We start from the raw sequence: 16,030 nt of genomic DNA on the forward strand, positions 1-16,030 counted from the left end.
CCAAAATACCAAAAATTCCCGCAAGCATGGAATTATTTGGCGACGAAATAAATGTTTGGTGGCCTGAATATTTCAGTGACGAATTTTTTGGTCATGAAAGATGTAGTTTATTTGTAGCATATGTTAGTTGGTTTGGTTATTTTTCAATGAATGGGCTTACGAAATAGATTAGTCGCCAAAAACTATAGATATTGGTATTGTCAATTGAGAGATGAAAACTAATTCGTCGCAAAAAAGTGTATTATTTTTTTTAAAAAATAATTATTTATATTTTAAGCTTTGTAACAGAATATTATTTACTCCACAAAGTTTTTGAAAAACAGTAAATAGATGAAATTAATAGAAATAGCATAATTACTATTCAAAAGATACTAGCTGTTTAAGCACATGTCAATGTATGCTAGGTACAAAAACCAACAAGTGGCTAGATACAAAAGCCCCTAGAACCCCCAAGGTAGGCTAGATACAAAAACCATCAAGTATGTAGATGTACACACAACTTAATGACTATTTCCAATATCATCAAGATCCTCATAAACATTACGTGAACCACCATTATTACCTTGATCATCATCACAAGGAGAATCACCAACATGCTGGAACAGAACACCTAAATGTGAGGGTAAAGGACCATCATGGGTTCGCATCCACTCAATGACATCCAAAAGTTTACCCACTATGCCCTGAAGCTCACTTACTGTGCCTTTCAACTCACCAACTGTGCCTTCAAGTTCCTCAACCTTTTGCTCTGTAGCAAAAGAGGAGGCAACTCCACCACTATGCGAACTCTCCATTCGAAGACTAGAACACAAGCCTCGAATCCTCTTGCCCTTTGCAACCCCAAGTTCTACAATCATGATCTCTAATTGTTGTGGGATAGGGAGTGTGACTTGATCTAGTGGAGTTCCTGAACTCTCTGCCACTTGTTGCTTGGCCTTCTCATACTCTTCATTCATCTTCTTCTACAAAAAGAAGCAAAATAAAGATAAGTAAATATATATAAATGCATAAAAAGAATGAAGTAAATGGTACGCCAGTACGACCAATTTTGTTCATAAACTAGCAATGCCAATTATCCTAATCAAACAGTCACAAAGGAAAAAAAAAAAAAAAACTTGAAGCAAATAATGAAAGGAAAAGGCACATAAAAATGGAATAGATCTCTTTGGATATGCAAATTGCAGAAAGTTTGAAAATACTCACAGATCTTATAAAGATCTTTTTCTGCATCTCCTGAAAAGCAACAACAATACAAACAAGAAACTTCCAAAAACAGGGATTATAAATATTTGCCGAGCAACATGGCCCCCTTATAATTGGGCCTAAATTTTAACTTCTAAGAGCACAACGGGTTATTAGAACTGAATTTATTTAATAGGTGTTTGGAAATTGGGCCTTCAAAGAGGAAGAGAATTACAACTGCAGCAGCTCTGTTTCAAAACAATCTTAGCATGCACTTTTGGTCATCAATATATAAGATCATGGAAAATTTAGAAAACTCAGACACATATTTTCATTGTGTTTCTAATTAATTAGTTCTATTTGCAATGGATAAAGCCTTTATATGATGCTAAAACCAAAGTACACAATTAGCATCTAAAATAATGGGTCATCAAAAACTTGCATGACCAGTCAGTTGATTTTTTGGATTGCAGATTATGCAAGTCAATAGTTAATTGTCAGTAGGTTTATGTATTCCTTACCCCTTTAATTTCAGCAGCCTCATTGATCCACATGCTCTTACCCTTAAGAATATGCATGTTGTTCCAATTGCTAATGTATGTAGGATTTTCACCCTTCTACATTTTCCCAACAAAAAGAAAATGAGAAATACTTGAAATTATTGCAATATAATAAATAAAGAAAGATTTAAAGTGACCAGAAATTATAAACCTCTCTAGCAGCTTCCATATGTTTTAGGAAAGGACATGACCCCCCTGTATGATCAAACTCTTTCTTTTTTCTGTTCTAGGCATTGGTCTTGCAGCGTTTCTGTTTTGATTAAATACATGAATTGTTAATTTTTTTTTTCTATTTGATACTTAGAATAAGTTCCCAACAATTGCAGCTGTTATGATACATTAGATACCTGATATTGCTCATTTGTGTGCAACGTATCGACCAAATAATGCCACTCTTCTAGAATCCTTCGAGTACCAAAGATCTTTTCAGGGGTAGGTGTTCTCGTGCAAGATCAGGGGCAGAAGCATATTGCTTATAGTGTCTGTGGAGCTTTGCTTTCCATTCTTTATAAGTTGAGTGCATATGGTCAGTAATAAATTTCCATATATCCGGATATGTTAAGTCCACATCAAACATAAACTAATATCAATTAACCATAAACAAAACAAGTATTAGTTATAATTTTCAATGCAAATAGAAACATTGAAGGACAAATTTTTCAGTTCCCACTAGAATACAATGAAGAATTGAAATAAAAAGAGGGCTAAATGAACAAAATTAAATTATAATCAAAGAAGAATATAAGATTACCTGCAATCCCAATGCCATATATTTCTTCGTCTCGAAGCTCACTTTTTTCATACCTAAAACATTCAATGGAGATTTATTGCAAGTGATTAACCCAATCTCGGAGACGAACAGTTTCTAAGCTTCAATAGTCGCCATCAATTTCTGGGATGGATCCATCCGTATTGGAATCAAACTCTTCCTCTTTTTCACAACATCACAAGTGCCAGCCCCACAGTTCGGCCACGAGTGTTCTTCATCTATGAAGAAGTTTGAGTATGCATTCCCTCATCTAGACGACAAAAATTCAAAAAATCAGTAACTAGAGTGCACAAAATAAAGGTATAAAAATTAAGGGCACAAAATATGGTATCAGTTACCCTATTGGCGGGAACCCCCTCCTGAGGCTGATGAAGTACCTTCTTGTGGCTGAGTTGATTGTTGTTGTGGCAGCCGACATGGTTGCTCAAGTGGCTGTGGTGGTAGTAGAGTTAAAGTTTTCTTCTTCTTATTGTTATTGTTGCTTAAGGTAGCAGCCCTCGTAAGTGTCATTCTACACTTACAAACACATAAACAAAGAGAGAATACAACAATATACTACTAGATCATTCCTTGAAAAAATAAAAATAAATGATTGAACATCATACTTCAACTGTAATGACATCGATTCTCATCACAAACGTGCTTTAGATAAATGAATTATTCATCAAAAAATGATTAAACATCATGCTTTATCAATAGGGAAGGAAAATAACACGCACATGCAATTTCATTTACATGGGGAGGACATATGCAAACCTTAACTCGAAGATATTTCTTCAATATACAGACCTTACAGACCTTACCCCTTAAAACACATTAAGGAAAACATATAGTAACTTGAAGATAATTAAGAAACATTTAGTGGCTAAACAAAAGACAACCTAACACTTCAATCCAAATCACTATAATCGTCACTGTGCACCAAATATCCAAGATAAAAGTCTCAACATAAAACCAAATGGTTCAAAGTAATATTGTAATCAACACATCCACCTTATACAGTTATAACATGTACAATGAATAAAGTCAGGCTTAAGGTCACATGTCTCTCATGTAGTATATGAATTATCTGAAATTAGTAATTAGGCTCTTCATCTCAATTCCAGAACAAATTATTATTTTTTACAGTTCTTAATCATATATACCCTAAATAATTATAAAAACCATTTCAAATTAACAAAAATTTACCCTTGAAGCTAATTGAATGACCTTGTTTAAAATTCAATATACCAGTGATCATCACATAAAGCCAAAATGGTTTGTTAAAAATTAAAAATTTTAAAAAAATTTTAAAAAAAAAGTGGCTGGAAGAGCTTGAAAAGGATTTCCAAAACAATCAAACCAACATTGAAGGATGATACTCCATCAGTTAAATTCTATTGTCCAATTCAGTGGTACTACACTTAGACACCAATACTAAGGGATAGAAAAATAATTGCTAAACTGACGAGTTAATCCATGAGACGATGACCCTGCAGCTAGCTTATATATAAAATATAGAGACAACTATGCAGCTAGCTTATATCTAAACTATAAAGAGAACTCAATAAGCTACATTGGCAAAAAAAATCAATAATAATAACAAAAACAAATGCTCACAGACAAAGACAAAGGAACCTTGAAACGAATACACACCCACATGACCAACTTCCAACTTCTAACTTTTTACTTCAATTATATAAATGAATTGTTATATTCTTTCTTCCAACAGATAGTAAACAAATTCAGATTTAATCCAGAAGTATCAAGCAAACATTCAAGACTTGGAAAATAATTAAAACATAAAAAATGAATTAACTGGGTACGTGTGCAAGTGAAACATCTCAAATTTGACACAGAACCCACATCAAATGCAAAACAGGGCATTCATATCAGGTACAAAACCATACTCAAATTTGACATAAAACCCACAATAACCACTTGAAAAAGAAAAGTCATTGTATTCAGAAAACTTGGACTGTTGAATGTTCAAGCATTTAAGATATCAAAAAGGAAAAATCAAGCACTGAAATTCAGTTTCGATTTAAATTCCTGGGTATCTATTTCCGAGTTTCCTTGATTATTTTCTCATCAACCAAATGGAATCTACAATTGAAAATCAGCGCTCAAAATAAAATGAAGGTAAGTGAGACAAGGTAGACTCACCAGAAGCTTTCCATTGAAACACGCATTGAGGAGGACTTCGGCGATGGAGTTTTCAGATGGCCGTCGATTCTTGACCGTGGTAGGAAAAGTCGTGCGAGATGGAGGATTGCTCTGCCGACGTCAGTGGAGGATTGCTTCACCAATGTGATAGCAGCGGAGAGTGGGTCTAAGAAGGAAATAACGAGTTGGGAACTTTTTGTATTTATACTCTCTAGATTAGCCCCAAAAACTATTTGGTCGCCAATTTGCTAACATACTTAAAACAACATCGTTTTATGGCAAGCACAATGATCTGCGACGAAAAACAAATGGTCGCCGACCCCACGAAAATTTTTAAGCGCCAATTCTAACTTAGCGACAACACATTAAAACTCAACGACCCAATATTTTCGTCGCCACAACATTTAGAGTTTCGCGCTCACCCAATTCAGTCAATCGCGACCAAATATATGTTTGGTCGCCAAGTACTTGCCTAACCACCAAAAACTTTCGTCGCCCTTAGCTGATAAATTAGTCGCTATTTAGTTGACTCAAGTCAGGACGAATGTCTAAAAATCACGAACTTTTTGGCGACTAACTACGAAAATTTCGTCGCTGATGCGCTTTTTGGCGACCAAAATATTGTGCGTCGCTAAAAATTTCGTCGCAAAAGAGGTTTTTCCTTGTAGTGAAGATATTGCGTTGTGTTAGTCTTGGGTGAACGTTAGTCATTGCCATGTCACGGGCAATGAGATGAAGTTCTCTCATATGTGGAGCAAAATTCATGGAGAATTTTGTCAAAGATCGGGTTCCATTCGAACCGAAATGACCTTGTCTTGTAGATGGAAAATTCTGCATAAAGAGTTAGGGAAATGGAGAAATGCCTTGACAAAAGCAAGGGAGAACACTCGAAGCGGTCCAAATCTAGCCGATGAGGTAAAATATTTATAATTGCCATTTTAATCAATTTAATGTAACTTTTTTTATTATTGCATATTCTATTTCTTTTTCTTGCATAATCTTTTTTTTTTCTTTTTGCATTTCCAATTTGTCTATATTTTCTTGCATAATCAATTTTATTCTTGCATTTCAAAATAGTTTAATTTTCTTGCATAATAATTTTTTTTTCTTGCACTTTCAATTATTTATTTTTAATAGATCATACAAGCACAAATGTGGTTCGGTGCCATGGGGCAAGGCAAAAAAAGTTTCGTGCATTTTCAATGTTGGGAAGTTGTGAATGATTGTTTGAGATTCAAAATTATTCCCCCCGGTCCGCTGGTTGTGTTGAATGAGACGCCGCTCCATGATTCGCCATTGTACTCCCCAACGGAAATGGAGTCACCACTCCCACATCCGCCAAGACCTATGGGAGAAAGGCGGCAAAGGCCAAGAGAGGGGGCACTTCGAACAATGAATGTGTACAATTATTGGAGCAAATAGCTAAGCACACCTCACTAAGAATTGAGAGAGACTTGAAAAGAGATGAAGCGGACATGGCATGAGAGGAAGCATTTGTAATTCAACAACAGCATGGACAAGAAAAAGACATGGATGATAGAGATGAAAATCATGGCCATGGATACGAGCCATATGTCTCCTGAAACAAAGGCCCATTGGAAAAATAGACAAAGGGATGTGATGAGAAGAAAACTTTTCCATGACGACGGACCTAGCAATACGGATTGGTTAAATGATGAAAACCATTAGGTTGTATTGAAACACCTTTGCCATATGTTATATTGTTGTATTGTTGTATTGTTTCCTTTTTATTCAATAAAAAAAGCATTAAATAATATGACTATTTATTAAAAACATTTGAGCATCAAAACAAAGATTAATTAAAATCAAACCTTAATTTATTGCAAACAACACACAAAACAAACCATACACAAAAGCATAATAATAATAAATAAAAGCATAATTCCAAAAAACACCACACACAAAATAAAGCATAATTCCAAACAAAGCACTAATCTTGACTTCATCCACTGTGATTGCCTTTCATCTCCCACAAGTGCTCGATCAAGTCAAGTTGACTTCTCTCGTGAACATGTGAAGATTGCATTTCTTGATAACGATCAATTATGGGGTTGTTGTATCAACCATCCCGAAGTAACGGTACGGGCTCCATTGGTTGTCCATTTGGTCCCATCGGCCTTTCATATATTCTTGTCAACCCCGTGTTCATGGGATCGGGTTCAAACACCTATGGAGTATTATAATCATACTCATCCTCCACAATCATGTTGTGGAGGATGATGCAAGTTATCATAATGCTCCGCAATACCTCCTCATCTAGCATCCGAGCAGCACCCCTAATAATTGCCCAACGAACTTGTAAGATACCGAAACACATTTTTCACGTCTTTTCTGTGACCTTCTTGAAAGGCAGCAAAGTTTGTTTCCTTCTTGGATTGGGGTTTCAGAATTGTTTTCACGAATGTCGTCCACCTAGGATAAATTCTGTTGGCAAGGTAGTACGCACCAGAGTATACGGTTTTTTGATTTGGTACGTGATCTGGGGGGAATGACCTCACAATACCTCGTCGAACACCGGGGATTGACCAAGGACATTGAGGTCATTCTGAGATCCAGCAACCCTGAAGAAGGCATGCCAAACCCAACAGTCGAATGAAGCTACGACCTCCAAAATTATACTTTTTTGGCCCTTCCGATTCCCGTACTCTCCTTGCCAAGCAGTAGGACAATTATTACACTGCTAGTGCATGCAATCTTCCAATCATTCCTGGGAAACCTCGAGCCTTAGCTTTTTGTAGAAGCCTTTGCAGGTCCCTCGGCGTGGGTTTGCGAAGGTACTCCCTCGTGTACAAATTTTTCACTGCATAACAGAATCTCACCAAGCTCTCTAGGATAGTTGATTTTCCCATCCTTGCAATCTCATTCACCTGCTCTGCTCTACAGATGCCCCATAAACAAGCATCCGCAAAGCAGCCGTAAGTTTTTACTCCGGGAGAAGACCCAAAACTCCAACAACATCATACTTTTGAATGAAGTATGTGTCATAATTACAAATATCATGCATGATTTTTTGGAACAAATATGGCTGCATTCTATATCTCTCTCGAAACTTAGAAACAAGATATAATGAATTTGGGATAAAGTAATCTTCCAAGAGATTCTTACCTTCGAGACTCCCTACGTCTATCCACATTCTGGGCACGATGACGGCGGTGTTGCCTTAATTGATTAAGCATACACGCCGCTGCTGCAAGCATTTCTTCCTCTTCTTCATCGGCCTCTCGATCTTCATCAGCACGTCTGCGCCTGATTTCTTCATCTTCTTTCTGTTGCCTTTCCAACACCCTCCTCAAGTTTGACATTGAGAGTATAATGTGTTTTATAAAATTCTGAGAAATGAAGGAATAGATAAGAGATTGTGTGAGAGGTATGAGTTGATGGTGTAGTTTTATAGAGGGATTCAGAAGATAGAGATGACATGTGGCACAATTTTAGAGGGTGAAAATCTTATCTGAAATATGAGATTATAATTTTTAAAAAATATCTAAAAATCTTATCTAACATGGGACACGTGACATAATTTTAGAGGGCGAAAATCTTATCTGAAATATGAGATTATAATTTTTTAAAAATATATGAAAATCTTATCTGACATGGGACACTTGACACAATTTTAGAGGATGAAAATCTTATCTGAAATATGAGATTATAATTTTTTTTTTTAAATATATGAAAATCTTATTTGACGTAGGGCATGTGGCACAATTTTAAAGGGTGAAAATTTTATCTGAAATTTGAGATTATAATTTTTTCTTTATGAATATCTGAAAATTTTATCTGGAATAAGACACATGACAACCGAGATTCTCATCCGAAAATCTTTTTTGAAAAATGATGGACATGCGGTAACCAAAAATCTTATCCGAAAATTTAATTACAAAATATTTCAAAATTAATGGTTTAAAGTATAAAAAAATAGGAAATAAAGTACAATGAATAGTAATTGCCTTAGCCTTTTGGGGTGGAACCACAAATGGCAAGGCTGCCACTATTCACATGAATATTAGCAGCCCTTGCCTTAAAGCAAGTCCACCCCAAAAGGCTAAGGCAAGGCAAGGACTGCCACTATTCACGTGAATAGTGGCAGCCTTGCCTTTTTTGGTTCCACCCCAAAAGGCTAAGACAAGGGCAAGAAAAAAAAGAAAAAAGAAGATATTATGCAACAAAATATAAACAATTTAGAAATGCAAGAAATAAAATGATTATGCAAGAAAAAAATAAATATGATAGAAAATATAAACAGTTTGGAGAGGTACTAGAATTTAATGAAAATTTCATAATTCTAAAAATAACCCCATATATTTTCTAGCATATAAACTGATTATTGTACCAACATCAAGTTTAACAAAATATTTACCAAACGCCAAACAGTTTTCTCTCACAGCTGATTTCTCTCACATCAAATTTGACAGCAATTATTTTCATAGCACATCAATGCCAAACTGGGCACATAATCCAACATCAGAAACATCACCCCTCAAAATTTATAACCCCTAACAAAAACTCCTCTTATATCCACACCTTGAGCAAACCATTACCAGCCTCAAAATTTTCCGGAAACTGGCAACAAAAAAGTCGTCAAACACTCTCTTCTTCTTCTCTCACCCTTCTTCACCCGGAATAAACACATTAAAGCCAAAATTGAATAACATAAACCATGATAATATATATTTTTGTGCCATATTTGAAAAATGGGCCAAAGTTGGTTTGTTTTCAAATAAGATTACATTAGACCCAAGCCTAATTAACCAACGAAAATGGCTTTTTTGAATTTGGGCTAGTAATTAATGAAACCCACTCAAAAGCCCATGTTGAGAAAAGACTCTAGTTTTAACCCACACTAAAGTTAAAAAATGGATAACCATTACCAGTTAACCACGTGACTGTCTGAAGATGGGTTTTCGCCACTAAGAATGACTTGACCACTGTCTTTCTTAGCGAGAAATTAGGCTAGATAATTGACCCAAAAACCAAGAGAACCCGTATTCCGACTGGTTATCAAGCTACAAAAAGATGACACATCAAAGGGACATCCCTTGAAACCCGTATTTTCATATGAAATATCCATTCTCCTACCTTTGGATAGACTCACGAGGACAGATCAGCAGCTGACTTTGGACAACACTTAAATATCATGCTTTAGCCTTCACCGTCATCATTATGGACTTTTGCCTATAAATATAGAGGCTCGACAGTAACACAAGATGACTCTCTCTCCAAAATCAGACGCAAAGCCTTGTAAACATTTGAACAAACTTCAAGATTTTTCAAATAGCCAACTTGCTGCCCAAATAACTAGTTGACAACTTTTGCGTTTATTTTTTATTGCTATAGTTCTGGTTTTCATTCTCAGATTGCAAAAGACATGCTTTCCTTCCCTTGATGGCATTTCAGACTTTTCTATTTCTTTTTGCATTTGGGTTTTTGTCTCTATGCATGTTTTCTATCTCCTTTTTCCCCTATTTTTCTTCAGATAATTTGAAAGGATATTTGTTGGAAAAGCAACGTGTGAGTTGCAATAATCTTGGCTAGGGTGAATTCAGATGGGAAAGATGGTCTATTCAAAGAGTCTTTGGTATTAGAAGCCTACCCTAAGTCCTATGTCAAGATCACCATGAGTAGACCAACGTGGAAGACTACCCTGAGTATGTTGTTGGTAAGAACAACACGTTTGATGGTTAATTGATCAAATACATAAAATAAATTTCGTACTGGGTTATTGAATCAAATATTTGTTAACTTAACAAATCGAATATGGATTTGTTATCAATAGTCCACTAGATTAACCAATCAAATTGTTTTTTATTATTAGATTGGGTGTAGAAAATCATCCTCGAAACATTAAAATAACCAATTTTATCTCTTGCCGTTAAGTTTTTTTCAAAAAGTACTACTATTTCCACTCACCTATCATATTTTTCCACCCACTTCATCTTCACAATTTTAAAGATAAATTTACTCTTTTTGTAAAATGACTTCTAAGGACTTATGAAAAATAGAGTTTGAAAATAGGTTTGCACTATTTCTGATTCTCGTTTTCACCTCTCTCTCTCTCTCTCTCTCTCTCTCTCAAATGGGTTCGGTTCCTCCTGAACTGAGCTTGGATTTTAGACCCAGTTTTGTGCCTAAAACGATCAGTGATTTCCTCAAGGAGGTTTTCAATGATCGGTAATGTGTCCGAGAGGCTGTCCAAGCTTGATGATTTTGTTAAGCGATTGGAGGGAAGAGAAGAGGAAGATCGATGCCTTCAAGCGCGAGCTTCCTCTTTGCATGTTTCTCTTGAATGATGGTTGGTTTTTGTTTATTTATTCTTCATATTGATTGCAGCGATTCTAACTCTGAAGGAAGATGCAGAATGTAATGTGCGGCACCAAATGTTCAAGAAGAATTGTGAAAAAAACAATGGAGGAACTAATAACAATAAGAAAGAAAAGGACTGCAGAGATAAGAAGAATTGGACGAGCTTTGGAACACTGATAATTATCAACATCCCTCTAGTGATTTCCCATATGATTGAAAGTAAGTTTCTGAAATTAATTCTAAAGTAAAGAAACAGAACATCAAAAAGTCGAAAACTAAAAATAGCATTGAACTTTATCTTCTAACTGAGACAATAATGGCAGAAGAATGAAGCATAAAATGGGTTAGCAAATGAGGATCCCTTCCGCACATGTCGAATTAGGACTGGGAAGAGCATTTATGTCATACAAGCTCATAAGGAAAATTTACTTGAATAATTTACTTGAATTAATAATTAAAGGGCATTTTAGGAATAATGGTGAGTGGAAAGATAGGATTGTATTTTTTCAAATTTATATGGTGGGTGGAAAGATAAAGTAGGTGAGGAAATAGGACAAATGGGTAGAAATAGTAGCACTCTTTTTCAAAATTCAAGTGATTTTCAATTAATAAAGGGTCAATTTGTAATTCCAAGTAAAATTATGGAAGTGGACACAAGTCACTGTTTATGGCTCACAAGTTGAGGGGCGTAAAATAAATGAAGGGGCTCAAATTGGTTGGGAGTCAATGAAGGCCGGACGACATGAAACAAAAGTTACCTAGATTTTATTTTATTTTAATAAAAAATAAAATTTATTAAACATGAGACATGTTCTTGCAATAGGGAACGACAAAACCTTGCCAAAATTACATCACCATTGAGACGCATGGCCATCATGACTTTGCACTCATCAACGCTCTTGGATTCTCCAAGTCTACTGACCATCCTCTTACACCTCTTGGGTGTAATGCACCCAAACCCAAGCTCACACCCATCATCATCCATCACCCATCATCCTCTTACGCCTGTTGCCCCGTCAACGAACTTGTTGCAGCTCCAAAGGTGATATTTTGTCATCTCCATTTGCTCCATTTGTCCGTTAATTCAGTTCAATTCAATCAACTTTTTCTCCTTATGTATGGAAATGGAAGCACTAGTCTTTTTACACTATTATGCTTCCTCGTAAGAGTAAAAGTTATGCGATTAACATATGATCACAATGACGCGTTGACAAAACGTGGTGTGTAAGTAGGTACAAGTCTGGCAGGAGAATAGCAAGGTTGCTTTACTAGAAAATAACTGGGTTTTACCATGATCAGAACAGAACAGAACAGAACACATAAATATTAAGTAGGCTAGCAGCAGCTGCTGTTCACAAGTTTCTAAAGCTCACCTCACACACAAAAACAGATTATTAGATATCCAAGCTTATTAAGCGTTGGTAATTAGTACTGAAGGAAATTAAGCAAAAATTAATTAAGGCTCCTGAATAGCATATATGGTCTGCACTAGGGTGAGGACCAGGAGGATAAAGGCTGCGATGAAAGAGATGATTCTCCATGGGGTAGAAAAATAGTCACTCCTCAATATTTCCATAAACCTATGCCATTTAGTCTTGTAATACTCATTCACATCGTTGGAGAGATCAGCGTAGTAATAACTGACGCTGGTGTCATTGTAAAGCTTGTTGAAGAATTGGGCAGCATCATCCGCGTTCAACCAATTGCCCAATATTCCTTTGTCACAAAGAAAATCTACATCGTCTTTGGAGTCGATGAGGTTATCCATCAAAACGGCGTAGGATGTTATCTTGTGCAGGCGAAAGTGGTGGCATTGTTCAAAGGCAATGAGGTTCCTGAACAGAGGCTCTGTCCTCTCATCAATTGCCAGCGGCGGAATTGTAAAAACCCCTTTTTTGAACTCTATGTTCATTATGCACCATCCCTCTCCCTTTGTTTGTCTTTTTCTGAACTTTATGCCGGCCTCCGAAAGAGATGTTGCGTTTGGGATCCGTTGAGGCAAGTTTAGTTCATTCTTTTTCTGCTTATTTTCCACATGCTCATCCAACTTCTCCTCGAATCCATTAACCATCACGGTTCTTACCAGATCAAGTATGTGCAAAATCTTATGTGGCTGGCTGAAGCTGTGGGTCAACATCAGTTCATCCGCCGAGGATTGCCTGAAGAAGTTGAGCACGAGATAAGTGAGGGAGGCCACTTGGCTAGGGCAATTGGCAGTTAGGTTGTACAAACACTCCAGCACAGACCAAGGTAGCTGATTTTCTAGCAGCAGAAGGTCATGGTACAGATGTTCCTGCGTGCAGGACACGTCGAAAACGGGGTCATAATCCTCTTCTAGCACACAAAAATATGCCTTTCGAAATAGTTGTAACAGGAAGCAACCGTCAAGTATCATCATTTCTACAAAGTCTTTTTCATTGAGATCATCCAACGGGTACGCGTAACAGTCGCGGGCGCTTTTACCCAACTCCATGACCACTTTGATCAAGCTCTCCAAACTTACATACTGGGATGAGGAGAGAAGGCAATGTAAATACCACCGTTTCACATCTTCGAAGAGTTTGAATTTTTCAGCTCGGTGGTGGCGATGGATGGGTCCGATGGAGACAATGTTAGGTTCATAGGCCTGTATCTTTTGTCTCCGAATCACCTCGGGAACTCTGAAGATGCAGCACGAAGGAAGCCAGGGCGAATGTTCAAGAAGCTTCTTTCTTAAGTCTTCGACAGTGGGTTCATCTTTTATAGGAATTGATGTACTCTCACCATCAACTCTTTCTATTTCAATTTCCATGACTGTAGATATAAGCTTCCAATATCTGAATATAATTGTCCTAAAATAATTAATGCTAAATTCCACATGATTTTCACAATAATAATAATAATGGCACAAAATGGAAAATTCACATAGCGTGCACAGGACCAATGACGGATCTATAAATTTTTAAGAGAAGGGGCAACATTTAAAAAGCTAAGAGCTCCACACACCCAAAAAAAAAAATTAAAAAAAAATATTTACTTTGGGAATTTTCAATTTTTTTAAGACAAAAACCACCCGTATAATTGAAGTGATACTATTACTATATATTCATTATTCATGGATGAAACAAATTGTTTTTATTAATTAAAAAAGATATTCACTGATGAATTTTTTGTTTTTGTTTTTGAACAACTTGCATGATGCATATATGTATATTAAAGTGTTTCTAGGTTAAGCCATCATACTCTAATATATCTGCACTTCTTTTTTGGTGGTCCTAATTAATAAAAAAATGAAAACTCACTTTTAATTACTCTTTTATTTATTTATTATTTTTTTTTTTTTGGGGCGTGAAATGCGTATTCTGTTAAGTTCTAATGACCACTCTATCCTCACGCTCAGCGTGCTGCTTGACCCCATATAAAACACAAAGCTGCAGCATCCTGTGGTCTTTCATAGATAAAATACTAGACACGTGTAGTGCAGGCAGCGATTTTTAAACAGATATTGATCTGGTCCAAAACGATTCGTTTTGGCCAGATTATTAAAAAGAAAAGTTGATCGCGTTGCTTTGCTCTGTTCTTATTCTGTCCAGCCTTTCCACAAACGGGTTATGGGCATTCTTGCCCAGCCACCCAACTGCCCAAAAGGTCAAGATGACTGACTTCTGTGGGTGGGCCACTGCACAGGGCCTCACTTCTAAGAGCGCCTTCAAAATATTATATTATGTATATTAATGTTATTTTATTGACTTCAGTTAATATAATATTACTCTGTTACAAAACTGGTCAAAGAGTTGATAAATTTTTTTTAAAAGAAACTGATCAAAGACCACGGTCATAAGAGCCCCTAAAAAAGAAGAAGCGGTGAGCCGGAGTAAAATATGCAAGCACAAATATTTAATTGTAAAACGTGGTTATTACCTGTAAGCACAGATATTTGTGCTTTAAAAGTCAAAGAGCACAAAAATTACTCACAGAGCGCAAAAAAAGAAAACAGTGTCCTTAAATTCTTCCAATTATTTTGCATGAGAAAATCTCAAAGGTCATAGCCGCTATCTTTTATTTTATTTTATTTTTTGGTCGAAGATGATATTTCATTAATGAAGGACAAAACCCACAGAAACAAGAACAAAGTATAGTTAAAGTCCCAACTAATAAGCAGGACAATCAGAAACAACCGAATACATAAACAAAACAAACCGCAAAGAAGCAAATAACAAAGATACCACCACATATAGGTTACAACCTCCAACCTTGCAGACTGCAATATATGGGTGGTGGCAAAGTGGGCTAAATTCTTCTCCCTCTTTCCCCTCAAATGCGGGTCACGTAGGAAACAATCTTGAAACAACTCAATATAATACTCTCTCTTCCTAGTGAATGATAAAAATATACATATATATATATATATATATATATATATATATATATAGAGTAGTGAATCCATGATTTTATTCCGAGGAGTCATGGTGTACAAATCACAAAAACAAATTTAGACGAAAAAAAAAGACTCGTCACAAAACAAACACTCATATCAATTAATGGTAACAAAAATAATCATCAATGTTCCAATAAATCAAATCAATATCAACAAACCATAAATTATATACATAATTTCAATTAAATTAAAAACATCATACATTATTATCAATTAGGGCTTAGAGTTTAAAACTTACTTGAAATTTGAGATATTTCACACTAATAGGCGGCAATAGCTTTGGTGGGCTGACGCCAAGACCCCGACGGCAGTGGCCGCAGGCGGTGGTAGTTGGGGCTTAGTATTTGTGCAATTGAGGAAGAAAAATTAGAAACTGGGGCTATTTTTGTGCCCACCAAAAAGTTGAGATAAAATGGGTAGAGAGAAACATGTGTACCTGAAAAACCAAACAAATACTGTGGTGCAGTTTAGGAGGTCTAAATTTGTATCTCAATGAAAATGCAGAGAGCTTTTGAGAAGGGAGGAGGTCAGATTTCTGTGTGTGAGAGAGAGAGAGAGCTTGGAGAAGAATGCTAGCTGTGAATCAGCTCAGCACCAAAAACATGCATATATTCTCTTGCTGACCAAAACCATTAC

At 36.1% G+C, this 16,030-nt stretch overlaps 1 protein-coding gene across 1 annotated transcript; it reads right to left on the reverse strand.

Annotated features, from left to right (window-relative positions):
• Window positions 1–12,433: 12,433 nt before the first annotated feature.
• On the reverse strand, window positions 12,434–13,768 carry LOC117613157 (UPF0481 protein At3g47200-like). The gene has a single exon (XM_034341804.1). It carries the CDS (start codon window positions 13,766–13,768, stop codon window positions 12,434–12,436), a length of 1,335 nt encoding a protein of 444 aa, XP_034197695.1.
• Window positions 13,769–16,030: the final 2,262 nt, after the last annotated feature.

Source organism: Prunus dulcis, unplaced genomic scaffold (genome assembly GCF_902201215.1).
Source record: "Prunus dulcis unplaced genomic scaffold, ALMONDv2, whole genome shotgun sequence".
Classification (NCBI taxonomy): domain Eukaryota; kingdom Viridiplantae; phylum Streptophyta; class Magnoliopsida; order Rosales; family Rosaceae; genus Prunus; species Prunus dulcis.

Excerpts from the sequence above, each read along its gene's own strand:
- LOC117613157 (XM_034341804.1), bottom strand. The coding sequence starts at position 13,768 with ATGGAAATTGAAATAGAAAGAGTTGATGGTGAGAGTACATCAATTCCT.